This window comes from Selaginella moellendorffii, unplaced genomic scaffold (assembly GCF_000143415.4).
Source record: "Selaginella moellendorffii unplaced genomic scaffold, v1.0 SELMOscaffold_1, whole genome shotgun sequence".
NCBI lineage: Eukaryota > Viridiplantae > Streptophyta > Lycopodiopsida > Selaginellales > Selaginellaceae > Selaginella > Selaginella moellendorffii.
In genome coordinates, this window is record NW_003314262.1 from 3,527,776 (window position 1) to 3,551,878 (window position 24,103).

The following is a 24,103-nucleotide window of genomic DNA, read 5'->3' on the forward strand; positions in this document are numbered from 1 at the left end:
TGTTATATTATCTAGTATATGCATAGTTGCATTTAATGCCAAGCTCATAATACTTTCCCTTGTGCCGTAGAAGGACAGTTTGAGTTAATTGCAGTTTCCTGCCCGTTTAAGTTGGTGGCATTTGATCTTATGGGACCTTTTCCACAATTGACTGCTAGTAATAAATATGTTATTATTGCTTTTGACTATTTGACTTGTTGGGTGGAAGTTGGTGCTTTTGCTAATGCTTTTGCAACTGCTGTTAGATACTTCCTCCTCAATCGAGTGGTGTTCCAATATTCTTTTCTGGAGTCAATTCTTTTAGATAATGGTCCTATATTTATAGCTAAGGTATTTCATGTTATCATCCACAGTCAAATGGTTTAGTGGAATAGCTTGTTCAGATATTCAAAGGAATGATTGCGAAGTATGTGAAGTTTCAACATTCAGATTATGATGGTTATTTGCCATCTCTTCGATATACATATGTCACAAAGGTGCAGAATTCTATTAGTACTTTACCAAATAAACTTCTATGTGCAAGCTCTTGAGTTTGGACTTCCCAGGAGGTCACCCAGCCCAGTACTATTCAAACCCAAGGACACTTAACTCTAAATATCCCAAGACCTTTTACCGATTGGAAAAAGGGGTGCACTCTTGTTCATGGGCCCTTTCCCTATATTTGAACCCCATGGACCATCTCTCAAGTCGTTCTCTTTGGTTGCCTACAATCCACCACGCTTCCCTGCAAGTTCACGCCCTCGTGAACGGAAGCTGAGAGCCGTAGCTCTCTCGAGAGCCCCGCTCTCTTGACACCTTACCCCTCGGGTCGAGCCCAGCGGGAGCAAACTGGACCAGCCAGATGTCAATCAACATGTGGTGTGATTCCCTTAGCCAACCAACAGAGTCGGACCCGAGACCGCTCCAATACCAAATGTAAGCTCCTGAGTTTGGACTTCCCAGGAGGTCACCCAGCCCAGTACTATTCAAACCCAAGGACACTTAACTCTAAATATCCCAAGACCTTTTACCGATTGGAAAAGGGGGTGCACTCTTGTTCATGGGCCCTTTCCCTATATTTGAACCCCATGGACCATCTCTCAAGTCGTTCTCTTTGGTTGCCTACAATCCACCACGCTTCCCTGCAAGTTCACGCCCTCGTGAACGGAAGCTGAGAGCCGTAGCTCTCTCGAGAGCCCCGCTCTCTTGACACCTTACCCCTCGGGTCGAGCCCAGCGGGAGCAAACTGGACCAGCCAGATGTCAATCAACATGTGGTGTGATTCCCTTAGCCAACCAACAGAGTCTGACCCGAGACCGCTCCAATACCAAATGTAAGCTCCTGAGTTTGGACTTCCCAGGAGGTCACCCAGCCCAGTACTATTCAAACCCAAGGACGCTTAACTCTAAATATCCTAAGATCCCTTAACCGATTGGAAAAGGGGGTGCACTCTTGTTCATGGGCCCTTTCCCTCTATATTTGAACCCCATGGACCATCTCTCAAGTCGTTCTCTTTAGTTGCTTACACTATAGTCATGATTCAATATTACCAACGGAGGTGGGTTTACCTTCATAATTGCCACAAGTTGCCAATGCTAGGTTGTGGGATTAGTATTTGACAAGCAAAGTCTGCAAAACACTTAAGTCGCATACAAATGAGACAACAATAGCACTACAACTCCCATCATTATCCACTTGCAGAGTTCAAAGTGGTTGACTTGATATTAGTTTGTTTTCACTATCTTACGGTAAATGGTTTATTAAATATTAGTTTGTTTTCACTATCTTACGGTAAATGGTTTATTTAAAAGGCTTTTTGCTTAGTGGAAAGGGCTGTTTTGGGTGTTGTGGCAAGTTGAACCACAAGCTTATGAGGTTTGGTATGATGTCTAGCAAGCTAATCCTCCAGAAATTGTGTATGTGTAATAATTGAAACACTTCATACAAAGGGAGTAAGAACAATTGATACCACCTACAAATCCACCGATGCCTCCTCCTAACGTTCTTCCAAATCCCAACCCATCTACAAAAGAACCTTAATGGTCTTCCATTATTCCAAGAGGAGGGGATGATCTGAGGTCCAAATGTATGATTATAATGCCGTATATTAATATTAATATAGTGGGATTTTGGTAGCCGTTGGATTGGTTTCAATCCAGAACACTTGCTCCTATATATAAATGAGGGTTTTTGGGCTAATTGATATGTACATTTTCTGTATTCCCTTTCCATATTCCATGCACTCACATATGGACTAAATTATATCCCAAATGGATGATTATATATTATAGTGTTATAATTAGCATATTATCTAGGCAAGGTAATATATGTATATACATATATGTATTTATAGACTTTACACCATCCACCCTTCCAAAAGATGAAAACATAATAACCATAAGTCAAATGGAACATTTAGAGTTTTTGCTGGGTAATTATAAATTGTTACAAGAATTTAAAGCTCCCATATAACCACTAATGTAGTTGTTGACAACCATGATTAAAACAAAACTCAAAGTCATGCCATAACTATCAATTGATTATAAAATCTTAATGAACTAATTACAACTCTATATACAACTACCAAATGCTCAAACTAACCTTAAACCCATAACTTTGAATTAAAGAAAGAGACTTCAAGAATTACTATAATCCATAAAATGCCATTGTAATAAATGATACATTTTGCCTTTAAGTCAATTCATTGATAATCCTTCAAGATAACTGTTAATTTAAACTCATAACCATAAGTAAAACCTACTTTTATATATTCCCTTTGGTCAATATTGATTTTCATCTTTGTTTAGCACTACACATAGGAGGTTGAATTCACTCCATTTGTCCTCCACATCCTTTTTATCCCCTTGAAGAAAAAAACATTTTGAAGCACCAACTTTTGTATACTCATCTTTACTCCATTATTTCATTTTTTTGGCTTCACTATGTTGGGGTTATATGTTTTGTTTGGACTTGCTATAGTCATTCTCACTCCACAATCTATATCATTTATCTTCGCTCTACTATTATATTTGTTTATCCTCACTCTATTGTTGGGGCCGAACTACTGTCTATCCCCTCTACCCCTTCCTATAAAGAAAAAAAAGTTTGAAGTGTCAGAGCAAAGAGGAGAAAGTGAGAAAAATTGAGGAAAAATCATTATAAAAAAAAAAAGTGAATAAAGTAGGAATTTTTAATAGTTGTTAATGCAAAAATAAGGAAATAAAAAAGACATGTGCTCAAAGTTTTGAAAACAAAAGACTTCCTATCATAAAATACTTAAGCCACGACAATATAAGCAAAAGATTCATACCGTTTAACCTCCTCAACACACAATTAACCATTTAAGACAAGAAAATCAATACTCTCAAGGGAATATATTAACTCCTTAGCAATAACGGTAAAGCAAAGGCATGAAACAATATTTACAAATGGGTACACACACTTAACTTGAAATTTTGGCCAAAGTGACTCAACTTTTGGAATATAAGAATATTTAACACTAAAACTGATCAAAAACTCTGCCAATGAAATATAAAAAAGATTTTCAACTTTATACACATACATATACTCAATATCTAGAGTAGTATAAAGAGGACAGAAAACACTTAACTCAACATTAGGCTAAAAATGAAAATTATAAAAGTCATAAATGATTAACATGCTAAGAAAAGAAAATATTGTAGATAAGGAAGAAACACTAAGAATATAAGAAGGTGGCTCAAATTAAAAAAAAATTTAAAAAAGAGCAAAAAGTAAAGAGAAAGAATTAAATGGAAAATTAAATGATTATATAAGCAACTAAAGAGAATGATTCAAGAAACGATCTTAAGGGCTTTAGGATATTTAGGGTTAAGAGATTTTGGGTTTGGGTTGGATGACATCTCAGGAAGTCTAAATTTAAAAGTTTAAAGATTAACATTTACCCTGTGAAATTTCCAACTTATTTCCAAAATTATTTCTATAATAATCAAGTTCATTGTCACACTCTAGAATTCATTCGAGCTTATAATCACACTCCATATCAATAGGAGATGGCAAAACTCCATATCAATAGAAAATAGCAAAACACTAAAAATAAAAGAAGTCATGTAATCATGTTTTTGAAAGGTGGAGAGAGTAATATACCAAAAATGGGCACAACATTAATATAATCATGCTCCACAACACCAAAGAAGCTCAACATTAGTAGCCTTAAAGTGATATTCTCTTTGATTGATGAATGCAATAAATATTAAAAGAACAACACCAAAAGCTCAACATTAGTAACCTTAAGTGATATACTTCTTGATTAATGAATGTAATAAATATCAAAAGGAAGAACAAATCTAAGCACAACAATAGCTAAAAGAAAAAAAGAGAATAAAAACAAAAGTACAGTCTTGAATACTAGAGCAAAGCATTACTAAAAAACTTTACCTTCCAAAGATAAATTATAGTGCCCTTCACCTTCACCAATGTGAATGCTTGGGATATAGGAATAGGTTATTAATTGAGGTTTACAACCTTATATACAATAATAGATGGAATATGCTATAGTACTTTAATTAATATATTACATAAGTAGGGTAATATATATATATATATATATATATATATATATATATATATATGTGTGTGTGTGTGTGTGTGTGTGTGTGTGTGTGTGTGTATTTACAGACCTTATAGTTTATATATACATAAAAATACACAAATAACACAACTATCTCTTTTAATAAATACTTATTGAAATCTATAAAATTTATTAATATAATATTAACCAAATTAAAATATAATTGGACAAAAATTATGATTATATATATTAATAATCAAGAATTATATTAAATATAAATTTAATTTTAAATATAAATGATTTTTGTAAAATATTGTGCTATTGTTAAATATAAATATAGAAATATTAAAATAAATTTGAATATAATAAGTTATAATAAAAGCCAAGAACAAACCCATTTATAACTAAACCATTAGGATATCAAATTTTATAAGCCTTAAGACACAAAGATTTTTTACAAAGCAGAAGTTTATAAATAAAATATATTTTTAAAAATAGTTATTATAAAATAGCAGTAAATTTGAATAATGTTTTTATACTTAAAAGTATAAACCTTAATCTGTATCTTTAATATTTAAAGATTAATCTTTATTATATTTAATATAGACATAATTTATCGGATGCCCATAAAACATTATTAGGAAACTTTGATAGGTAGACAACTAAATTACAGTTATTTTGAACAGTAAATAGTGTTGACAATTTACAATTATTACAATATTTATCTGTAGCCCATAAAGCCTTTTTATTAGAATAAACAACCAAATTACCATCCTGCTGAAGAATTAGAAAACAATTACCAAAACTATTTGATTTAAGTTTTGATTCCCAAATTTTTTGGTTTAATGAATATAAGACTAATTTACAACTGTATTCTAACAATAACATATTTTTACCATTTTGAGATATTAAGAAATTATTAACATGTACAGTTGAATCAGAAAATAAAGTACTTATGCTAATATAACAACCATTTATATTGTCAAAATTTGTAATGTTATTTTGATATGTTAATTCCTCTGATGTAGTATCTAGTTTATATCTTATAAGATAATTTTGACTTTCTTTTTCAAAATAGTCTGTAAGTGATTCATATAAATAATCTTTACTAAGTTCTAAAAGTCGATCAATTCCACGTTTGATGTTATTTCCTACAACTTCTGTAACTGTTTCTTTGAGTAAACATTGATCTTTAACTTTAACTATCAAATCAACATATCCTTTAGATGTTAATATTCTATCTTCATCTGAATAAGTTATAGGATATTTACCATTATGATCAATTTTATGTAGCAAACCATTAACCCCTGCAATTATTTTAGTAATATCTTGAAATTTTAAAATTCCTGGTCTTCCAATTGTAGGAGTATACTTCTTAGGTGCAATAATAAAATTGAGCTTTATTAACAAAATAATAAAAATTATTAAGAGTTTACACTTCATATTTAATATTTATTTTTCTTCACGCTTTAATTTAATAACTTTGATGTCTTAAGTATAAAATTTTCTTTTCTTGATATCTAAATTGGAATTAATGCAGCCTCTCAACAAGAGCATAGAAAACATAAAAAACTCTCCTCCTAAAAAGCACTTCCCCCTCACAACCTCATCCTCTCTGGTCCCTCCAAGCTATGGTCATGGATCTATAAGGTGACATAATAAGAATAAAAACAAGAATATTATTTAAATATCTCCTAGAAAACCTTAAAATACTATATTTTGCTAATCCTAAGATCTACGAAGGGAGCAAATTATCAAAATAACAATGATTTTTTGAATTGCATTAGTCTCGTTTATCTTCTTCTCCAACTGTTCCAAGTGTGAAGACGTCTATCTCAGTGTTCTTTTTCTCTACAGAACCGTTCAAGCGACCATTTGATGAATCCGTATTGCTAGTAAGCTGGATTGCTTCCTCGGGATCACAGTCTTCGCCAAGTTCCTCCGAGTAGGCATACCTTTAAAAAATCTCAAGTCAACATAACACAAACATGATCTTGTTACCTTGTGGAGTTTTGTGATGGCTTCCATAGGTAGCAAATCACGCAGAGCATGACATAAGACAGAACTATCCAAAACGCTAAAACCACCCACGCATTTTGCCACTGGATGTTGTATGCCTCTGTAGATTTTAAGTAGAACTGGAAATAAAAATTCGAGTCAGCCTCCAGAGATTGTCAGCTATCTTACGTGCCATACCTCGTAACCAATCCAAACTATTGATGCTATGACTGCTAATGCAAGAAAATTGGTGAAGCGCTTGTACAGTTCCAGTTTAGCGGTTTGCTTCTTTGCCTATAAGTCCAAACCTTGAGAGCAAAAACGAGAGGAAGGAAAACAGAGAAGAGAGAAAGAACCTGTAGGCTTTCCAGAGTCTTGGACAGCGAGGAAAAAATCCAGAGTATGAATAACGCATCGATGATCGCCACTGGAAGCACCAGAAGTAACTTCTCCTTGTTGGAGAAATCATCCACTCGTTGGACGTTCTCCGCCAGCTCCAACGTCTCGATCGCAACGAAATACGCCCCACCGCACAGCAACACCTTGCTCGTGATCCCACCCAGCGTCGGTTTCACCACCCCGTATCCCATAGAAACTATGAGCACCAAGAGCCGAGACACCGTCTTCCTCATGGCTCCGATGGTCACGGCCCAGGCGGTGATCCCCATCGGCCTCCGCCCCGTTGCATTGAAGTTGGCGTAGTCGAAGTACCACAAAGCCATCTCTGCGTGTCCCAGGAAGATCACCACGCTGATACAGTTCTGGAGCTGGAGGATGTCTCTCCAGAAGCGCGCATACTGGATGAACCAGATCACTCCCAGGACGAGATAGGCGAGCGACATGTAGCCGTAGAACTTGAGGAGCGGCGCCATCCTCCCCGGAAGAAAGCCTGTGGGACTCTGCCATATCGTTCTGCCGCGAATCTGCAAGCCTTGGAGCTGTGGCTCGCAGAAGACGAAGTAGAGCGTGTAGAGCCCAGTCTCGGTCACGTTCACGTCCTCGGAGAAGCTGTTTACAAGCTTGTTGCCTTGGAAGGACGTCTGGAAGGTCTTCGGCCAGCCGTTTTCACGCTTGCGAAGTATCACCTCGCCAATGCGGCAATTCGAGAGCTTGGAGGCCTCGGGAGTGCAGCACAGCATCCTCTCGCCGGTGGAGTTTGTGACTCCGATGAAGTCACGATCCTCGAGCGTGAAAAGGAGTGCCTCGACTAGACCTGTGCTGTGCTCCATCGTCTCGTGCCTCGCAGCCGACTCCACGGTTCGTCTAAACTGGACGTTGAAGCTGCGAAGATCGAAAGGTTAAACTACTGGCGACAATGTCTTTCTCTTTCTAACTTCAAGATCAAACCAATGAGCTATGAATGCTGAGGAAAGAAGAATGAAACACTATTTCTACACTTCCTTTTTTCTACATCTAGGTGTAGACCTCAAAGACCAATGAGCTATGGATGCTAGAAAGAAACACTAACGATGGAAATGCAAACAAAAAAAGGAAAGAGTTTCTAGATCTATGAATGCTTGGAAAGAAGAAGCTTAATCTATGCTTCCACTAGAAGTAATTGGGCGAAGGAATCTTACTTGATATGTGACGGAGACTTCCCGCTCGCATACAATCCCTCGCTGCCTCCGAAGAAAGTGTAGCCATTGTCCCACGGCTTGAAGGGGCTCAGCTGGTAGCGATGGATAGATCCGCAACAAAACGAAATCCAGCAGCAGCAGCAGCTCAAAACCGCAAGAATTCTCAGCCTCCACCTGGCAGGATCCATCTGCCGCAACAGTCGATCGAGGCGATCAGCGGATCGCCCCTAGCTGCGCAAATAATGCCATGGAACAGCGGCCCTAGAACTCACCATGGAAGCACGAAAACCCCTCTATGCAGGGAATATTCTCGCTCTAGAATATTCTCTAGAATATGCTAGAGTGGATAGATTAAGCCTTTTTTCTGGGCTAGGGTTCTTCGCAATAGGATATCCAAATGGCGGCAGCGTCGATCGCTTCGAGATCACAGCCAGGTATGATCCATCCTCCTCCTGGCATCAGATGTATCGTCGATAAGACGGCGCACTTTGTGGCCAGGAATGGTGTCGAGTTCGAGCGCAAGATCACGGCTGACAATCAGATCCTCAAGTTCAGCTTCCTCAAACCCTCCGATCCCTACCACGCGTATTACCAGCACAAAATCTCGGAAGCGAAGAGCTCCGGCGCTCCATCTTCGATCACAGCTGCTGTGCAAGCTCAATCCAAGCCACCGCCGTTGGAGGATCATCCATCCTCGCGAAAGTTTCATACTCTCCTGCAAGATCTGCAGAGCACCGAGCCTTCCAAGGTGGTGGAGCTGCAAGAGCCGGAGCCGGAGGAGTTCCTTCTCGATTTCCCCGAGGGTCTCTCTGCAAAGGACGTAGACATCATCAAGCTCACGGCGATCTTCGCGGCTAGACATGGCGGCGAGTTTCTTACCGGACTGGCAAGCAGGGAACACTACAACCTCCAGTTTAGCTTCCTCAAACCGGAGAGTAGCTTGCACAAGATCTTCAAGGGCTTGTGCCACTCGTACTCCAAGTTGCTGGAAGCTCCCACGGCGCTGATCGACAAGCTCAAGCGAGAGCTGGACAAGAGCGTTATCCTGGAGCGGTGCCTCCACCGTGCCGAATGGGAGAAATCGCAAAAGAAGTTGAGGGACGAGGCCGAGGAAGACGATGAGCGGATGAACAGCATCGACTGGCATGAGTTTGTGGTGGTGGAGACGATCCAGTTCGTGGACGAGGAGGACGCTGCGTTGCCGTCTCCGGTGACGCAGATGGACGTGATCAGACGCAAGGAGGTGATCGATATCACGTTGCCTGAGGATCATTTCCCCGACGAGGGGAGAACAAATGGCGAGGACTTTTTCCAAGTGATTGTCCCGGCGGGCGAAGAGCCACCAATGACGATTGTGAGGAACTGGAAGAGGCCCGAGGAGATGATCGAGATGGGCGATAAGTATGCGCATACCAAGATGGTCATCTGTCCGATAACTTCAGAGTTGATACCCGTGAGCGAGATGGAGGAACACATGAGGATCTCGCTCATCCATCCCAAGTTCAAGGAGGAGAAGGAAAGGATGATGAGCAAGCGGAGAAACTTGGGCACGCTTGCCAGCGACGAGGAGATCGCGCGAAACGTCATGAGCTTGGCTCCAGCGAGGCCTGATCTGTTTGGAACCACAGAGGAGGAAGTGGCCAATGCTGTGATGAGTGTGAAAAAGAAAGAGGAGCCACCATCACCACTTTCTCTTGAACCCGAGCTAAAGAGAATGAAAGTATGGTAACCTGGATCTTTTAAAAAATTCGAGCTAAAGTGAACTGTTCAACTTTCCAAGTTTCAATAAGTAATTTTGAAAAGTGAAACCATGAACAATAAAAAGGTAATGGCCCATGCAGGTTTCGAACCTGCGACCTTAGCCTCATTAGAGCCACGCTCTGACCAGCTGAGCTAATAGGCCTTTACAATAACAAGTATATTAATAACTTCAAAAGTAGAAGTACTAAAGAATATACTACCGCATATTCTGTTGAATATGCTGTATTTTAAACTGTGAATCTGTGAGAAATGGTGAAAGTGATCGAGAAGAACACGGGCGTGAGAATCACCAAGGAGGGGCGGGATCCCGATGCCAACACAGCGGCAGCCACTGGATCCGGCACCAAGAACACATTCTACCAGGGATGATTCGAGAGCCCAGCACAAAGTTGCAAGAACGATACTGTTTGCCCAGTGCAAGATCATTCGCGTTGATCTTACATAGAAATCAATCGTAGAACTCTCTCGATTCTTACATTTCTTGCGATTCGCAGAGATCCAGCGTTTTCCTCACATCCTCGAGATCATTCCAGGCATACGCATTGGACAGCAGCACGTACTGGGACGAGTCGACCGGATCCAAGCGGCACGCGATCGCGGCGGCCCTGGCCCCTCGCACCGGATCCCCGTGCACGGCACACCCATTCAGCAGCGATTTCCACCCAATCGCCCCCGGCTGGAACGGCATCCACACCAAGATCTCCTCCGCGACATCTATCCGCCCCGCCCGGCTCAGCAGATCCACCAGGCAGTGGTAGTGATCCACCGCTGGCGCGATCCACTCGTGGTCGCCGCGCAGTTGGACGAAGAGATCCCTGCCCTGCGCGTAAAGCCCAGCGTGATTGCATGCCACGAGCAAGCACAGCAGCGTCACGACGTCGGCGTCAAGGCCCTCCTCGCAGATCATCCGGCGGTACAGCCCCAATGCCCGATCCAAATGCCCGTTCTGGGCGAATGCCGCCATCATCGCGTTGAACGAGACTGCGTTGCGCTCGTCCATCTCCTCGAAAACCAAGCTCGCCTCCTCAATCTCGCCACATTTCGCGTACATGTTGACGAGGCTCGTCCACAGCACGACGTCGCGGCGCTGGTCGTCGCCGGTCGTGATCCGCACGGTACATGCGCGGTGTACCGCGCGGCCCTCGGAAAGGTAGCCCAGGCTCGCGCACGCCGCCAGCGCGCCAATGCAGCTCACAACGTCGGGCTCCAGGCCGTCGAGCGAGGCCATCTCTTGGAAGAGATATAGCGCCTCCCTGGGGATGGCGTACCGCGCGTACCACACGACCATGGCGTTCCAGCCCACGAGAGTCCGCGCGGGCATGCGCTCGAATACCGCGCGGGCCTCCTCGATGCTGCCACACTTGGCGTACATGTTGAGCAGGAGGTTGTACATCTCCACCTCGAGCTTGATACCGCCGGCGGCATGGTGGAGCTTAAGCCGCTCGTGGATGCGCCGACCATGGCCCAGCGCCGCGCCGCAGCAGCACGCCGTCAGCAGCGTCCCAAACGTGATCGAGTCCGGCGGCGCGTCCATCGCGAGGAAGAGATCAAACGCCTCGGAGTACCGCTCGTGGCGGGCGAGCGCGCGGAGCATCGCGTTCCACGCCACCACGTCCTTGGCGTGCATCCGCTCAAACGCGTGCCGCGCGTCGCACGGGCTGCCGCACCGGCCGTACATGTTGAGCAGCGCGGTGGACACCCGCGTGTGGTGCCCAAGACCGGCGGCGTGCAGCGCGGCATGAACCGACCGTCCCACGTGTACCGCGGCGGCACCCAGCGCCGCACACGCCCCCAGCACCGCCACGTACGCGACCGCGTCGGGCGTCACGCCATCGAGCATCATCTCGCGGTAGAGAGTCACCGCTTCCACGTACCGCCCATGCCGCGCGGATGCCTCGATCATGCTCGTCCATGCCGCCGCGTCCCGGTCACGGATCGTCGCGAATTGCGCTCTCGCGTCCTCGAGGCTGCCGCATTTGGAGTGGAGATTGAGCAGCGCGCTCTGGATCATGAGATCCGCCTGGAATCCCCTTGTCAGGAACCGCGAGTAGATCGATTTCCCGTGATCTAGCGCGCCGAGGCTCGCGCAGCCCCCCAGTAAGCTCACGTATGTTAGCCGATTGGGCTCCATTCCCTCGAGATTCATCCGCCAGTAGAGCTCCATAGCCATGGCTGGATCCCCTTGCTGGGCATATGCAGAGATTATCGCGGTCCAGCTTGCCGGATCTCTCGTCTCCATCGCATCAAAGATTTCTCTTGCTCGATCAATCTGCCCACACCGGGCATACGCTCCCATTGCGCTAGAGAGCACGAACACATCTGGTTTGAACCCGGAGTCTCGCATCACTTGAAAGAGTTCTAACGCTTTCAGTGAATGCCCATTCTGGGTATATGCTGTGATGATGATGTTCCAGGAGAATAGATCCCTCCTGGGCATCGCGTCAAACACCGCGCGGGCGAGATCCACTCGCCGGCATTTTCCATACATCTGGATTAAGAAATTCTCCACGTACGAATCCCTGGCATAGCCGCTCTCCACCGCGTGCGCGTGGATGCGCTTCCCGGCCTCAAGATCCCGGCGATCCACGCAGCGCTTGAGCAGCGATCCATAGAGCCCGGTATTGGGCTCTGAGATTTCGAGCTCCTGATCCACCCAGCACGGCTCAATGGACGATCCATTGCTGGAAACCCCGAATTGGGCGTTCTCCCGATCGAATGCTGGCCGATCGAGTATCAATCCAGTGTTGGGCACTGAGAATTGGGATTGCTTGATGGAGGATCCATTGGCAATATCCTGATCGAGCAAAGTTCTTGCAGAATCCACCCACGGCCACTCCTTGCACGATCGGAAATTCTCCACAATCCATCGCAGATAGCCCTGTGATTGCCTGAGCATTTACCAGTGACATTGCCACAAGTTTAAAGCCATAGCCCTAAGTTTGTTCTTGGGTGTGATGCTAGCGGCCGGGAAAGCGGCGTTAGGGCTATGCAGCCGATCGATCATGGCGTCCTCGAAAAATCCGGGTAAGCCTCGATTCAAATCTCTCTCCAATCGCCCACAAACACTCAGAAGAGGATCCGGAGGAGAGGCCGATCCAATCGATGCTCTAGGCCGAGCGATGACCAAGATCTTGAGGCACGAAGCTGCGACTTTTAATCTGGATCTCCGGAGCGATGGCTACTGCAAGGTGGACGAGCTCTTAAAGATTGGAATGAAAACTAGAGCTGGGATACCACTCAGCTCTCACTCCGTGGAGGAAGTTCTCCAGGCCGTGAAGCAGGATAACAAGCAGCGCTTCTCGACGACCCGGGAGGATGGGACGCTCTACATCCGCGCAAACCAGGGGCACTCGATCAAAGAGGTTCTTTCCGACCACCTCCTGCGAGAGATCTCGTCCACGGACAAGATTCCAGTTTGTATCCACGGAACTTACAAGCACGCTCTTCCCAGCATCTTGGAGAGTGGTCTCAAAGTCATGGGACGAAACCACGTCCACTTCGCCACGGGCCTGCCTGACGAGAATGGAGTCATCAGCGGAATGAGAAGCTCTTGCCAAGTTCTGATTTACCTCGACACTGAAAAGGCTATGGCGGACGGGATGAAGTTCTACGTCTCGGACAACAATGTGGTTCTCACCGAAGGATTCGAGGGGTGTGTCCCGTGCGAGTACTTTGAGAAGGTTGTCGAGTGGCCGAGCAAGAGGGTGATTGTTGGTCCTCTAGACCGAGCTTCGCCTGCTAAAGATGCTCGTCAACTGTGAGAATAGAGCTCTCAGTCCAGTGACCGGTCGAAGCCACTCGAACAAGCCACAGTCGATTACACCAGCTTCTCTTTTGCTTCCATAGTCGAGCAGGATGTTCCACAGATCTCCCACTGTCCAGGATTCTCGTGACATCCATTCCACAATCTGTATCATAGTGAGAAACTTGAAAAAAAGAATAGCTTGTTTACCTCTTCCAGCCGCTGAGCGCGTGGATCAGCAAAAGTGTAATACTTCACGTATGCTCTCCCAGCCTGCACAAAGCACGGACTTTACTCTCTTGGAAGAAGCTTCGTGAAAGGCTATTACCTGCGAAGCAGCCAACCATTGAATTAAACTCTTGAGCTCCAGATCACCACCAAAGGCACCGCATCCCCAGTTTCCAGTTGCTACGCCAACATCTTCACCTCCATGTCGGTCCAGAAACCCACAGAAGGCTTTGTTCACCTCGCTGCAAAAAAAAAAGAAAAGCTGTAGAAGTCACGAGACAAAACTAGCCAGCTTACCGTAGGATCAGTACAGATTTGTATTGCTGAGCACCCGGCCTTGCGAGTGCATCTATAGCTACAATCCGCGTCATTCGTCGGCCCCATTGATCTCGTGGCCTTTCGTCTTGATGGTCGCCAACAAAAGTGAAGCTTTTTCCATAACTGAAAGCACAAAAACTTAAGCAACTGAAATGGAAACTTGAAGGAGTTTACCCTTCGTATTTGGAGTAGCATTCAGCTCCAAATATCTCTATGGACTCGTTGTCTTCCATCATAGGCAAGAACAGCATTCCCGCAATCAACTCGGGATTGGTCATGAAACGAATCTCTTCCTGCGTGGTGAGCCCTAGCGGTTAATTTTCCGTGAATGAAGAAGAGATTACCTGTACACAGCCAGCTCTAAGAGCGCCACCGCCAAGATACTTGTTTGCAAAATCAACCTCCAAGGCTTCGCCACCAATGTGATTGCTAATGTCGCCAGTCGCAGACACCTGATGAAGAAAATTAAATCTTGCAAGAGGAATGACGTGCGTACCTGAAATTTACACAAAGGTACCCTGGATGTGCTCCAGAAACGAAGAATGTCGCTAGTTTGCCAAGGAAGCAGGACCTTACGCTCGTAAGAAACCATTCCATGTGGCATCCCTTGGCACACTCGTTCAAAGTAGTGCAGTAGGCACAACATTTTGTGTTGTTGGCTTGCTCGATCGTGGTTTTTCTCGTATATGCACCTGAAACGAAATGAACCAGCCGTGTAAGAGAAGGAAAAAAAAAAAAAAACCAAAGAAAAACACACAGGGAACAAACACTAACGCATAAAACTTGTTCAAGTTGATCCCAGGAAGATTATACTTGTCTCTATCTTGAGAAGGATAGAGGCAAAGAAATGAACACGTCAAGAGACACGCGATGAACTCCTGGAAAACAAAAGGAGAAAAATAGATTAAAATGGAACAAAGAAGCTGGCATCACACCTGACTGAGCATGACAATCCCTGGCTCTTGCGACGAAAGAACTCTCAAGCGATGCTCCACTCCAAACCCGTAGAGCTGCCCCTTGTTTACATGCTCATCCAAAAGATTGGGAAGATCGAGCGCAAGCTTGGCCATGGAAGGCAAAGTTGTATGAAAGAACTCGCGGGCCAAATTTTGAGGAAGAAGCTGAAGGAAGCAAAACGTAAGAAAACACAAAGCTTGGGAAGCAAAGCGTACCTAGCTGACCTTTCCAAAGAACAAATCCAAGCCACGACTTGCGTTCTCGGGCATGGCATAGTCTTGCATTCCCGTCTCGTGCCGCATTTCGAGAATGCAATCGAAGAGATTCTCCCCGGATTTGACACGGCTAGCCGCCGGTCCCCGGGAGAGATCCGCTAGCACGCGCTGGACACCCACGGCCCACTCATAGGAGCTGCCCGAAGAGCGCAGCGGGAGAAGCGTCTTCATCTCCATCCAAAATCTTCACAAAAGAAACGAACTTGTAGAGTGATCGAATGTAGCTTACCAGGCTTCTCTTCCATAGCAAAATCCCCCTAGATTTCACCTTAATCGGCTAGCTGCTGGATTCCATGCTCTAAGAACTCCATCCCCGAGAAACTCAAACCCTAGAAACACCAATTAAAGTGGAATATTCTTTTCAATTTAAAAGTAGGCCTATTAGCTCAGATGGTCAGAGCGTGGTGCTAATAACGCCAAGGTCGCAGGTTCGAAACCTGCATAGGCCATATTCTCTCTATTCTCGTAGTTTTAGGGTTTACGCTCTGCAGGTGAGATGTCTTACAATGCTGGCGCAATCGATCGCGAGCTGCCCCGATTTTAGGTCCGATCAGAGCTCTCGACCCCGCGGCAATACCAGATCGCTCAAGAGCGCTCTAATCGCTGCGCTCAAGGCCGCCGGCGCGTCGAGGGATCTTGGCGAGGTGAGGAGGATTCATGGCGTCGCAATCCAGCGCGGGCTGCTCCAATCGGACGTGTTTGTGGCCAACAGCGTCATCAGCATGTACGCCAAATGCGGGAGCATGGAGGAGGCCCGCGAGGTCTTCCAGGGCATGGGATTTCGCGATGTCGTCTCGTGGAACGCGCTCATCGGTGGCTATGCCGAGGCTGGGGGTCCGGGCAGCGAGATCGCTCTGGGATATTTCGAGCAGTTCCAGCGAGAGAATGGGTGTTCTTCCAGTTCTCGGACGTTTGTTGCCGCTGTCAAGGCGTGTGCTGGGTTGGCGGCGCGAGAAGAGGCGACGCTTCTGGATGGGAGAGTTCTCGTGAAGAAGAGATCGCTGGAGCGAGGCATGGTACTCCACTCCCAAGCAGCCAAAGATGGTTTTGAGCGGGATCTCTACGTCTCTAGCAGCTTGGTGGACATGTACGCCAAGTGTGGGAGCTTGCTCGATGCGAGGAGGATCTTCGAGAGAATGCCCGAGAGAAATGCAGTGTCTTGGACAGCGCTGATCTCCGGCTATGCGGAAAGCGGAGATGGCGAGACAGCTCTAGAGATTTTTGAGCGTTTCTTCCGGAGCTTCCAGGTGGATGGTCGAGCTCTTGTCGCTGCTATCAAGGCCTGTGGCTGTGTAGCTGTGAAGGAGAAGGCAAGCTTGGTTGCCGGACAGGTTGTGAAGATGCTTTCTCTCGAGAGAGGCATGGCTATTCACTCCATGGCGGGCTCCGAGACGGATATATTCGTAGCGAGCAGCTTGGTTGACATGTATGCCAAGTGTGGAAGGATGGAAGAAGCTCGCAGAGTGTTCGATGGGATACCTGGCCGAGATCACGACGTGGTTTTGTGGACCTCGCTCATACAGGGATATGCCGAGAACGATGAGCTTGATCTGGCTTTCGGGATCTTCGCTAGCGGTGTCGGCTTCCATGGAGCCAACTCTCAAACGTTTGTGGCAGTTCTCAAGGCTTGCTCTGGCCTTGCCTCGATCGAACAGCTTACTCAAGTCGAGGGTAAACTTGTCAAGATCAAGAGCTTGCAGAGAGGTATGTGCGTTCATTCCGAAGCTTCAAAATGTGGTTTTTCTGACATGGACGTTCACGTTGTTAGCAGTTTGATCGACTTGTACGCGAAGTGTGGGAGCATGGAAGACTCACAGGCCGTGTTCGACAGAACTTCGAGGCTCAACGTGGTTTGCTGGAACGCGTTGATCCTCGGGTATGCTGAAAACGGAGATGACACAATGGCTCTCGGCTGGTTTGAGCAATTCGTGCAATGCTGTGGCGGCGTAGCGGACTCTTGGACGTTCGTTGGTGTGATCAGAGCCTGTTCTTCACTCGCGTCCAGGGAAAGCGTCGAGTCAAGGACCGGCACGAAGATCGTCTCTCTGGAGAAAGGCATGGCCGTTCACTCCCGCGCTCGAAGTCTCGGCTGCCAGTCCAGTATCTATGTTGCCAGCAGCCTCATCGACATGTACGCAAAGTGTGGAAGCATGGTGGACGCCCGCAGGGTCTTTGACAAAGCTCCAAGCGCTACTCGCGACGTTGTTCTGTGGACGACACTGGTTCTGGGATACGCCGAGAATGGTGACGGCGAAGCAGCTCTAGAGATCTTCCAGCTCATGAAGTCGGAGGGGTGTCACCTGGATGTCCGAGTTTTCGCTGCCGCATTGAAGGCCTGTGCGGTCTGCTCGGACTTGCGATCCGGAGAAGCCGTCTACGAGGAAACTTGCCGGCACGGGATCGGGCAAGACCCTGTGGTGGTGAGCTGCTTGGTCGATCTATACGGGAAATGTGGCAGCGTGGCCGGGGCACAGCGAACTTTCGACTGCTCGGGTCCATGCGGGACAGCGACTTGGAACGCTTTGATCGCGGCCTATGCTCAGCAGGGAGACAGCGGCAAAGTTTTCGAGACGTTCTCGAAGATGCTGGACGAAGCAGCCGCGAGAGAACAAGGAGAGAGCAATGGTGCTGGTCTGTATCTCAAGCCCGACTCGCTCACTCTGGTATCGGTTCTCACGGCTTGCAGCCATGCCGGGCTCGCTGACAAGGGGAAGCACATCTTGGAGGCGATGCCTGGGAAGTTTGGGATCCAACCGAGCATCGAGCACTACCACTGCTTGGTCGATCTTCTGGGGCGAGCCAACCGGGTGGAGGAAGCGCTGGCTATGGTGGAAGCGATGCCTTTTGAGGCGAGTGCAGTGACATGGACGACTGTGTTGGGGTCGTGCAAGAGCGTGGAAGATATCGAGGTGGCAAAGGTTGCTTTTGACTCTTTGGTTTCGTTAAACGACAGGAAGAGCTCCGCTTATGTGTTGATGGCCGAAGCGCTCAACAAGTAAAAACAGTCTTTTGCAACAGGATTATTTTATATGATATTTTGGGGCTTCTGTTAAACTTAAATTAAAGACCATCTCGAGGAAGATGTTATTTTGATATCTTATATGATCATGGATAGATCATACAGTAACATTCTTATAGTTTCACACTAATGTGAGCACAAGAGCTCACAATGGAGTAAGAGAAAGCTCCCTTACTCATTGTCAGCAGGATAGTTCATGAGATGATAATGAGCAGGATAGCTCTCCAAAAGCTCTTATGTTGTTGCTCTTAGAGAGTGTTGAAGAGTATGAGCTAGTTGTCAAGGATAGTCGCATAACGAGCAAATGGGCAGACCGTGGTGCAGTTCGGCACCTTGAGCATCATACGTGGTCAGCGAGGAGTGGTACTTGCAAGCCCTGCTTGTCACTGTTCCTAAAGCAACAAGAGCGCTGACATTTCGTCTTAACCACCGGGCTACTATCGTCGACGGTACTATCAGCAACCAGCTTCGGCTTTATGAGCCTACAGCAACCCGTCTTGCACTCAGAGCGTGCATCCTGCTTTGTGGGAACATCTTCGCTACCGCCAGCTTGTGAAGCCGCACAACAGCCTGTTTTGCATTTGACAGATGGTTTTGCATCCTGCTTTGCATCGCTGTCCTTCAAACCATTCCGGCTACCGTCACTAGCCTCCTCTGGCTTAGACATTCTTGAGCTCTGATGTTTGAAAAGCAGCTGCATACCGTTGAAGGTGACTAAAACGCAGGTTCCGACATCTGCCAATACCGCAGCCCATAGTGGTGTATATCCTGCAACCGCTAGCCCCACTACAACCAGCTTTGTGAAGAGGGAGAAGAATATGTTCTGCATGACCACATTCCTGTAGCTTTTCCCGACTGTTCTTAATACTGCTAACCTCCGAAGATCGTTCATCATCAACGCAATGTCCGCTATTTCCATTGCCATGGCGGAGCCGGCAACTCCCATTGCGATGCCGATATGTGCAGCAGCTAATGCAGGTGCATCGTTCACGCCATCTCCAACCATTGCTGTCGTGCCGACTGAAGCTTTTAGCTGTTCAATGATCGTGACTTTGTCTCGCGGAAGTAGCTCGGCATGAAATTCAATGCCACCCAACTGTAAAAGGGAAAACGAAACGCTTTAGAAAAGAAAACGAAAAGAGTTACTACAGGGAAGTACCTGATGGCTCACGCAAGCAGCCGCACTCTGGTTATCCCCAGTCAGCATTAGGACCTTAACACCTGAGTTCTGGAAGGAAGAGAAGAATATGGTTTTACTATCTCTGCAACAGAACAGACCGCACCTTTATGTTTTCAATGGCTTCACGTGCTTCCGATCGGGCTTTGTCTGCAGCGCTGAAATGCCCCACCAATTCGCCATTGACGCCAACCCAGCAAATTGTAGCGCCTTGCTTTTCATATTCTTCCAGATGCTGTGAAAACATCGCTGCCAGTGCCAACAATATGTCAGAAAAGTATGAATGAACAGAATCATACTCAACACGTACAAGTGCGCCAGTTCCGCCGAAACGCCAGCCTAGTGTTTCCAATCTCAATCAGGTGGCCATCAACAACAGCTGACACTCCTTCACCTTCCAAAATCCTAAAGTCTGCAACATTTTCCGAAGGTTTGATTCCGAGTAGCCGAACGTATCCAACAAAGGCAGTAGCTACTGGATGAATGGAATGGCTCTCTACGCCAGCAATCCTATATTGAACACTTCCTTTAGCTCATTTGCCGTCAAAAGACAAGAAGCTTACCGTTGTAGGAGCTCCGACTTGGCGGTCTCAGTGCAATTAACGACATGAAAATCCAGCACTCTGAAATGGCCTTCCGTGAGTGTACCCGTCTTGTCAATGGCTACCACCTTCATACTTGCTAGAAGCTCGAGACAGTCACCTCCTTTGATTATAAGCCCGAGCTTTGCAGCCCCAGCAATTGCACACGTTGCGGTGACAGGAGTGGATATCACGAGAGCGCAAGGGCAAGCCACCACCACTATGATAAGGGATAAATAGAGCCAGTGCCTCTCATAGCTTGTATACAGAAGAAGTGGGATCAGTGTTGTAGCTGTTGCGACGAGAAAAACGGCTGCGAGGAAAGTGGGACATGAAGTTAGTACTTCGAAGAGGAAGACAAGCTTACCAGGAGTGTAGTACTTTGCGAATGTTTCCACAACTAGCTCAGTATGTGTACGTTTGCTTTGCGCTTCTTCAACAAGCTTGATCATCCTTGAAAGCGCAGAGTCTTCCGCTGTTGAAATGGTCTCTATAACCAAATATCCTGCAAAATGTATGATCCTATTTAGATATAGCTGACTAAAAGCCCCCCGCTTACCAGATAAGTTCACTGTGCCAGCCCAAACATTATCCCCTACATGCTTGGCGACAGGTCTCGATTCTCCTGTTAGACTACTCTCATTTACAGAGCTCTCCCCTGAAATCAAGACTCCGTCGATTGGAACCATCTCTCCGGCTTTCACAGATATCAGCGTTCCCAACTGGATTTCCTTCAATGGAACTGGCAGACCACTATCGGCAAGTGTGGCATTCTGAGGAACAAGATCCGCAGCAAAAGCCAAGGCCTCATTAGCCTGCAATATCAAAAAGATTAAAAAAAGAAAAAGTAGCACAAGTATTCAAGGTGAATCTCGCTTAACCTTCTTCACGGCACGTAATTGAAGCCAATCTGCGAAAGAAAAGAGAAATACAATAGAGCCGGCCTCTATATAATTTTGTAGTCCCATTGCACCGATAACTGCCACAGGCAAAAAAGCGTAATGGACATGGAAAAAACACAGCTTCCTGCTTACTGGCAATTAGCATTAACACATTGACGTCGAGTCTCAGGCGCTTCAATGACATTACGGCCTTCAGAGCAATCCCAGGAGCTCCTAATAGAATTGTCGCTTAACCTTCTTCACGGCACGTAATTGAAGCCAATCTGCGAAAGAAAAGAGAAATACAATAGAGCCGGCCTCTATATAATTTTGTAGTCCCATTGCACCGATAACTGCCACAGGCAAAAAAGCGTTATGGACATGGAAAAAACACAGCTTCCTGCTTACTGGCAATTAGCATTAACACATTGACGTCGAGTCTCAGGCGCTTCAATGACATTACGGCCTTCAGAGCAATCCCAGGAGCTCCTAATAGAATTGTCCCAATGGCAAACCATTGAAATGGGAGATAAAACAGATAAAGAAAGGATAGAACCAGCAGAACACCAGAAACAAGTAACCATAGACTCCTCTTGTACTCAGGGTTACTCTTGTGTGGTCCTTCGTGCAGGACACTGGCTTCCATCCTAGCCTCATTAAGAGCTTTAGCTGTATATAATTTGTTAAGAGTGTGAACCAATCGATCGAAACTAGCAACTTGCCGAGCTGTGAAGCGGGTGTCAATAACGGGTTGTGAAGTACAGTAACGGTGCGAGTTGTGTAGTTTACTGAAACGTCTTCAACACCAGAAAGCGGTTCCAAAATCATTTTGATAGCAGGAATCTCCCCAGCGCAGCAGATCCCAAGAACGTTCAATCTTGTTCTAGCGATCGGCTGCTTATCGTTGACATCCATCCTCACCTCCTCAGCACTGTCATCGATACGTGAAGAAGTTTGGGATGCCTCGTACTTGAACACTTCCACCATATGATTCGGCTGGCTGTTCAATCTCGCAAGCGACTCCCCGACTTTCAGAAGTTGGCCGTGCTCAAATTCTTTGGAGTCTTGCACATGACTTAAGGTGAAGGAATCTTCAGTCAGCGGAACGAGCCAATCGAAATGGTCACCGTGTGCTATTCGTTGATGACCACGTTCGGCCCCATGTTTATGAGTTAGTTTTCTCCTCCACCATCTTGCTGGAAAAATCCGGCACAGAACACTGACAAGCCGATCACTTGTCAAACTTAAAGGAACCTTCAAATTATCAGGCAATACTTAACTGGCTCAAGTAGGAGTTTCTCTATTTCTTCACTGCGATGAACATGAGCATGCAAATGGGCCGACTCCAGCTCGCAGCACTTCGCCGACAACTGCGACTGATGAATAGAGAAACAAAGGCTCCCTGTTTCCTGAGACCCTTGTGTTCCAAAGTATGTAACTCGCCCATCCTCCAGAACCACGACGACAACCTGCTCGCCCTGGTATGGAACTGATCAAGCAGAATCAATCAATCAATCAATCAACCCAGACCTTGAGAATCGGAGAGACACCCATTTTGCAGGTCAACGCTTGCCACGCCCGCTTAGCTGCGAGGCCGCCGGGCCGCCCGATACATTTCTTTCTTGACATGGTGCAATAATGCCGATCAACATCACTCACAGCAGACTTCTAAGTTGGACTCTTACAAAAAGTCCCAACTAAACTCTTTATTATATCTAAACTTATGGAATACGGAAGTATTAAATAATGTAATATTATATTAAAAAAGAGTAATAAAAGAATTGATAATGTTGGAAACAGAAGTGGTCTATGATAACTTTTCAACTCTAACATATAGAATGCATCGTGAAACAAAAGATGTAACAATAAATTATGAAATAAACTAGTAAATTATTGGTAATACTATGTACTTAATATTTTATATCAACCAGTTGTAAGGAGTAGAAGATTTATGTAAGTAGTTGTTTTTTTTCTTTGTTCTTTTTAAGAGTAACCAGGAAACATGAAACATTCCATGTGAAAAATTATATTTATCTCCACTTCATGTTTGTCACTCATTAGGATGAGATCTTTTGAAGCATTCCATTATGTGCTTCTTTCTGCAAGTGTGGCCTTATAGAACAATAATGAGAATAGAGAGTGAAAGAAGAGTACCACTAATGACAAGGGGCTTAGTGATTGACAAGCCAACCAAGGGGATTGAGTTAGATAGATAAATGTTTTGAGTCACAAGCACTTGGTTAGGCACTGGACCATACTAAGATTTTCATTAAGTTCGTCATTCACACTTACTGTATCTCTCTAAATGTTGGCTTGACTGTGTTGATTAGCATTTCTTCGTAGCTTTGAGGTACTTTGCAGCATCTGCACATGTCATAGGTAAGTAATGTGGGTGAAAGTTGAGTGTGGGGAAGTAGAAGTGCAGTCATAGATATGCTAGATCATATGTTGGAGATTTCAACTTCAAGCCAGCAAAGGAGGTAGAGTTGCTGCTCTTATGAAGTCAATGGTAACTTGAGCCGACCGGTTCTGTAGTATAGGAGAATTTGGTGTGTGTTGGGACCAATGGCATGATACAGGAGTTCAATTTAGGACTATGGGCTGATGTGTGGCAAGTATTCTTGGAGAAGTGGTTATGCTATGGCTTTTGCAAGCCATCTTTTGAAAAAAAGCTCAACCCATGCAAGAGAGACTATTGTGACTGATTGAGTGAGGAGTGGTTTCAAGTGCATTCCAAGCCGTGCTGTCTAGGTAATACAGTTGTTCCACCATCTCGTTTGGAGTTTGCTGTGAAGGACAATAGAGTTGGTGATTGCAGCAACAACATATCAAGCCATAGTCTCTTATCTAGTTGTGAAACGAAACTGCGTTATTTCTTTCCAGGCCTGGATTTCCACCAAGAGTAATCTGTCTCCATGCAAACGATTCCAGATGGTGTCTTCTCCCATGTCTATGTTGGGAAGATTGAACAGTTCACTCAAAGGTGCAAGATCCAGTAAGAGGAAGTTCGATTTAATTCTTCTTGAGTGATAGGAAAAACAAAAGTGTATAGGAAGGAAAA

General features: G+C 45.6%; 8 protein-coding genes and 2 non-coding genes across 16 annotated transcripts; 5 read left to right on the plus strand and 5 right to left on the minus strand.

The window, feature by feature from the left end:
* Positions 1 to 6,279: 6,279 nt before the first annotated feature.
* On the minus strand, positions 6,280 to 8,387 carry LOC9630657 (transmembrane protein 87B). The gene is made up of 5 exons (XM_002962039.2): positions 8,104 to 8,387; positions 6,883 to 7,807; positions 6,725 to 6,820; positions 6,530 to 6,666; positions 6,280 to 6,483 (listed from the first exon to the last, which is right to left on the minus strand). The coding sequence occupies exons 1-5, from the start codon at positions 8,289 to 8,291 to the stop codon at positions 6,312 to 6,314; spliced, it is 1,518 nt and encodes a 505-aa protein (XP_002962085.2). The 5' UTR covers positions 8,292 to 8,387; the 3' UTR covers positions 6,280 to 6,311.
* Positions 8,377 to 9,874, plus strand: LOC9630658 (probable splicing factor 3A subunit 1). The gene is made up of 2 exons (XM_002961543.2): positions 8,377 to 8,537; positions 8,602 to 9,874. Exons 1-2 carry the CDS (start codon positions 8,377 to 8,379, stop codon positions 9,830 to 9,832), a joined length of 1,392 nt encoding a protein of 463 aa, XP_002961589.2. The 3' UTR covers positions 9,833 to 9,874.
* Positions 9,875 to 9,932: 58 nt separating this feature from the next.
* On the minus strand, positions 9,933 to 10,006 carry TRNAI-AAU. Its single transcript has one exon. It is a non-coding gene; the product is annotated as a tRNA-Ile (tRNA).
* Positions 10,007 to 10,336: 330 nt separating this feature from the next.
* LOC9657896 (pentatricopeptide repeat-containing protein At3g12770) lies at positions 10,337 to 12,760 on the minus strand. Its single transcript, XM_024680669.1, has one exon. It carries the CDS (start codon positions 12,758 to 12,760, stop codon positions 10,337 to 10,339), a length of 2,424 nt encoding a protein of 807 aa, XP_024536437.1.
* A 23-nt stretch (positions 12,761 to 12,783) lies between these two features.
* On the plus strand, positions 12,784 to 13,820 carry LOC9630659 (putative tRNA 2'-phosphotransferase). 2 transcript variants are annotated; one of them, XM_002961544.2, is made up of 2 exons: positions 12,784 to 12,888; positions 12,935 to 13,820. In XM_002961544.2, the coding sequence occupies exons 1-2, from the start codon at positions 12,851 to 12,853 to the stop codon at positions 13,623 to 13,625; spliced, it is 729 nt and encodes a 242-aa protein (XP_002961590.2). In that variant the 5' UTR covers positions 12,784 to 12,850; the 3' UTR covers positions 13,626 to 13,820. The 2 variants fall into 2 exon arrangements, with proteins under 2 accessions (XP_002961590.2, XP_024539348.1); XM_024683580.1 differs by having other exon boundaries at positions 12,938 to 13,820.
* Positions 13,044 to 15,717, minus strand: LOC9657897 (poly(ADP-ribose) glycohydrolase 1). 2 transcript variants are annotated; one of them, XM_024683563.1, is made up of 11 exons: positions 15,614 to 15,717; positions 15,334 to 15,568; positions 15,088 to 15,273; positions 14,927 to 15,030; positions 14,649 to 14,844; positions 14,497 to 14,604; positions 14,327 to 14,445; positions 14,132 to 14,275; positions 13,935 to 14,076; positions 13,817 to 13,879; positions 13,044 to 13,772 (listed from the first exon to the last, which is right to left on the minus strand). In XM_024683563.1, the coding sequence occupies exons 2-11, from the start codon at positions 15,559 to 15,561 to the stop codon at positions 13,584 to 13,586; spliced, it is 1,479 nt and encodes a 492-aa protein (XP_024539331.1). In that variant the 5' UTR covers positions 15,562 to 15,568; positions 15,614 to 15,717; the 3' UTR covers positions 13,044 to 13,583. The 2 variants fall into 2 exon arrangements, with proteins under 2 accessions (XP_024539331.1, XP_024539338.1); XM_024683570.1 differs by lacking the exon at positions 15,614 to 15,717 and having other exon boundaries at positions 15,325 to 15,431.
* A 42-nt stretch (positions 15,718 to 15,759) lies between these two features.
* Positions 15,760 to 15,833, plus strand: TRNAI-AAU. The gene has a single exon. It is a non-coding gene; the product is annotated as a tRNA-Ile (tRNA).
* A 50-nt stretch (positions 15,834 to 15,883) lies between these two features.
* On the plus strand, positions 15,884 to 17,265 carry LOC112349774 (pentatricopeptide repeat-containing protein At3g09040, mitochondrial-like). 2 transcript variants are annotated; one of them, XM_024684839.1, is made up of 2 exons: positions 15,884 to 17,088; positions 17,153 to 17,265. In XM_024684839.1, exons 1-2 carry the CDS (start codon positions 15,891 to 15,893, stop codon positions 17,158 to 17,160), a joined length of 1,206 nt encoding a protein of 401 aa, XP_024540607.1. In that variant the 5' UTR covers positions 15,884 to 15,890; the 3' UTR covers positions 17,161 to 17,265. The 2 variants fall into 2 exon arrangements, with proteins under 2 accessions (XP_024540607.1, XP_024540614.1); XM_024684846.1 differs by having other exon boundaries at positions 17,156 to 17,259.
* On the plus strand, positions 17,187 to 18,383 carry LOC112348339 (pentatricopeptide repeat-containing protein At2g33680-like). Its single transcript, XM_024680676.1, has one exon. The coding sequence runs from the start codon at positions 17,187 to 17,189 to the stop codon at positions 18,381 to 18,383; it is 1,197 nt and encodes a 398-aa protein (XP_024536444.1).
* Positions 18,384 to 18,559: 176 nt separating this feature from the next.
* On the minus strand, positions 18,560 to 22,664 carry LOC9630660 (putative inactive cadmium/zinc-transporting ATPase HMA3). Of its 4 annotated transcripts, XM_024684819.1 has the most exons (13): positions 22,573 to 22,664; positions 22,323 to 22,520; positions 21,765 to 22,261; positions 21,532 to 21,711; positions 21,196 to 21,276; positions 21,043 to 21,140; positions 20,721 to 20,976; positions 20,529 to 20,666; positions 20,144 to 20,474; positions 19,891 to 20,090; positions 19,687 to 19,829; positions 19,563 to 19,631; positions 18,560 to 19,499 (listed from the first exon to the last, which is right to left on the minus strand). In XM_024684819.1, the coding sequence occupies exons 3-13, from the start codon at positions 22,027 to 22,029 to the stop codon at positions 18,744 to 18,746; spliced, it is 2,517 nt and encodes an 838-aa protein (XP_024540587.1). In that variant the 5' UTR covers positions 22,030 to 22,261; positions 22,323 to 22,520; positions 22,573 to 22,664; the 3' UTR covers positions 18,560 to 18,743. The 4 variants fall into 4 exon arrangements, with proteins under 4 accessions (XP_024540587.1, XP_024540598.1, XP_024540579.1 ...); XM_024684830.1 differs by lacking the exons at positions 21,043 to 21,140; positions 21,196 to 21,276 and adding an exon at positions 21,298 to 21,395 and having other exon boundaries at positions 21,451 to 21,711; positions 22,323 to 22,511; XM_024684811.1 differs by lacking the exons at positions 21,043 to 21,140; positions 21,196 to 21,276 and adding an exon at positions 21,298 to 21,395 and having other exon boundaries at positions 21,451 to 21,711.
* Between the last annotated feature and the right edge of the window lie 1,439 nt (positions 22,665 to 24,103).

Bases quoted from the DNA above. Each gene is read 5' to 3' on its own strand.
- LOC9630657 (XM_002962039.2), bottom strand. From the start codon at position 8,291: ATGGATCCTGCCAGGTGGAGGCTGAGAATTCTTGCGGTTTTGAGCTGC. The intron at 7,808-8,103 runs GTAAGATTCCTT...CGATCTTCGCAG, and splicing joins AAGTCTCCGTCACATATCAA to CTTCAACGTCCAGTTTAGAC. The intron at 6,667-6,724 runs GTATGGCACGTA...TTTTATTTCCAG, and splicing joins TAGTTTGGATTGGTTACGAG to TTCTACTTAAAATCTACAGA.
- LOC9657897 (XM_024683563.1), bottom strand. From the start codon at position 15,561: ATGGAGATGAAGACGCTTCTCCCGCTGCGCTCTTCGGGCAGCTCCTAT. The intron at 14,276-14,326 runs GTAAACTCCTTC...TTGTGCTTTCAG, and splicing joins TGCTACTCCAAATACGAAGG to TTATGGAAAAAGCTTCACTT. The intron at 13,880-13,934 runs GTAATAGCCTTT...TGCTTTGTGCAG, and splicing joins AATGGTTGGCTGCTTCGCAG to GCTGGGAGAGCATACGTGAA.
- LOC9657896 (XM_024680669.1), bottom strand. From the start codon at position 12,760: ATGCTCAGGCAATCACAGGGCTATCTGCGATGGATTGTGGAGAATTTC.
- LOC9630660 (XM_024684830.1), bottom strand. From the start codon at position 22,029: ATGGTGGAAGTGTTCAAGTACGAGGCATCCCAAACTTCTTCACGTATC. The intron at 20,667-20,720 runs GTAAGCGGGGGG...TACATTTTGCAG, and splicing joins TGGCACAGTGAACTTATCTG to GATATTTGGTTATAGAGACC. The intron at 19,830-19,890 runs GTACGTGTTGAG...TGGCACTGGCAG, and splicing joins TCGGCGGAACTGGCGCACTT to CGATGTTTTCACAGCATCTG.
- LOC9630658 (XM_002961543.2), top strand. From the start codon at position 8,377: ATGGAAGCACGAAAACCCCTCTATGCAGGGAATATTCTCGCTCTAGAA. The intron at 8,538-8,601 runs GTATGATCCATC...CTTTGTGGCCAG, and splicing joins CGCTTCGAGATCACAGCCAG to GAATGGTGTCGAGTTCGAGC.
- LOC112348339 (XM_024680676.1), top strand. From the start codon at position 17,187: ATGGAAGACTCACAGGCCGTGTTCGACAGAACTTCGAGGCTCAACGTG.
- LOC9630659 (XM_002961544.2), top strand. From the start codon at position 12,851: ATGCAGCCGATCGATCATGGCGTCCTCGAAAAATCCGG. The intron at 12,889-12,934 runs GTAAGCCTCGAT...ACAAACACTCAG, and splicing joins GGCGTCCTCGAAAAATCCGG to AAGAGGATCCGGAGGAGAGG.
- LOC112349774 (XM_024684839.1), top strand. From the start codon at position 15,891: ATGCTGGCGCAATCGATCGCGAGCTGCCCCGATTTTAGGTCCGATCAG.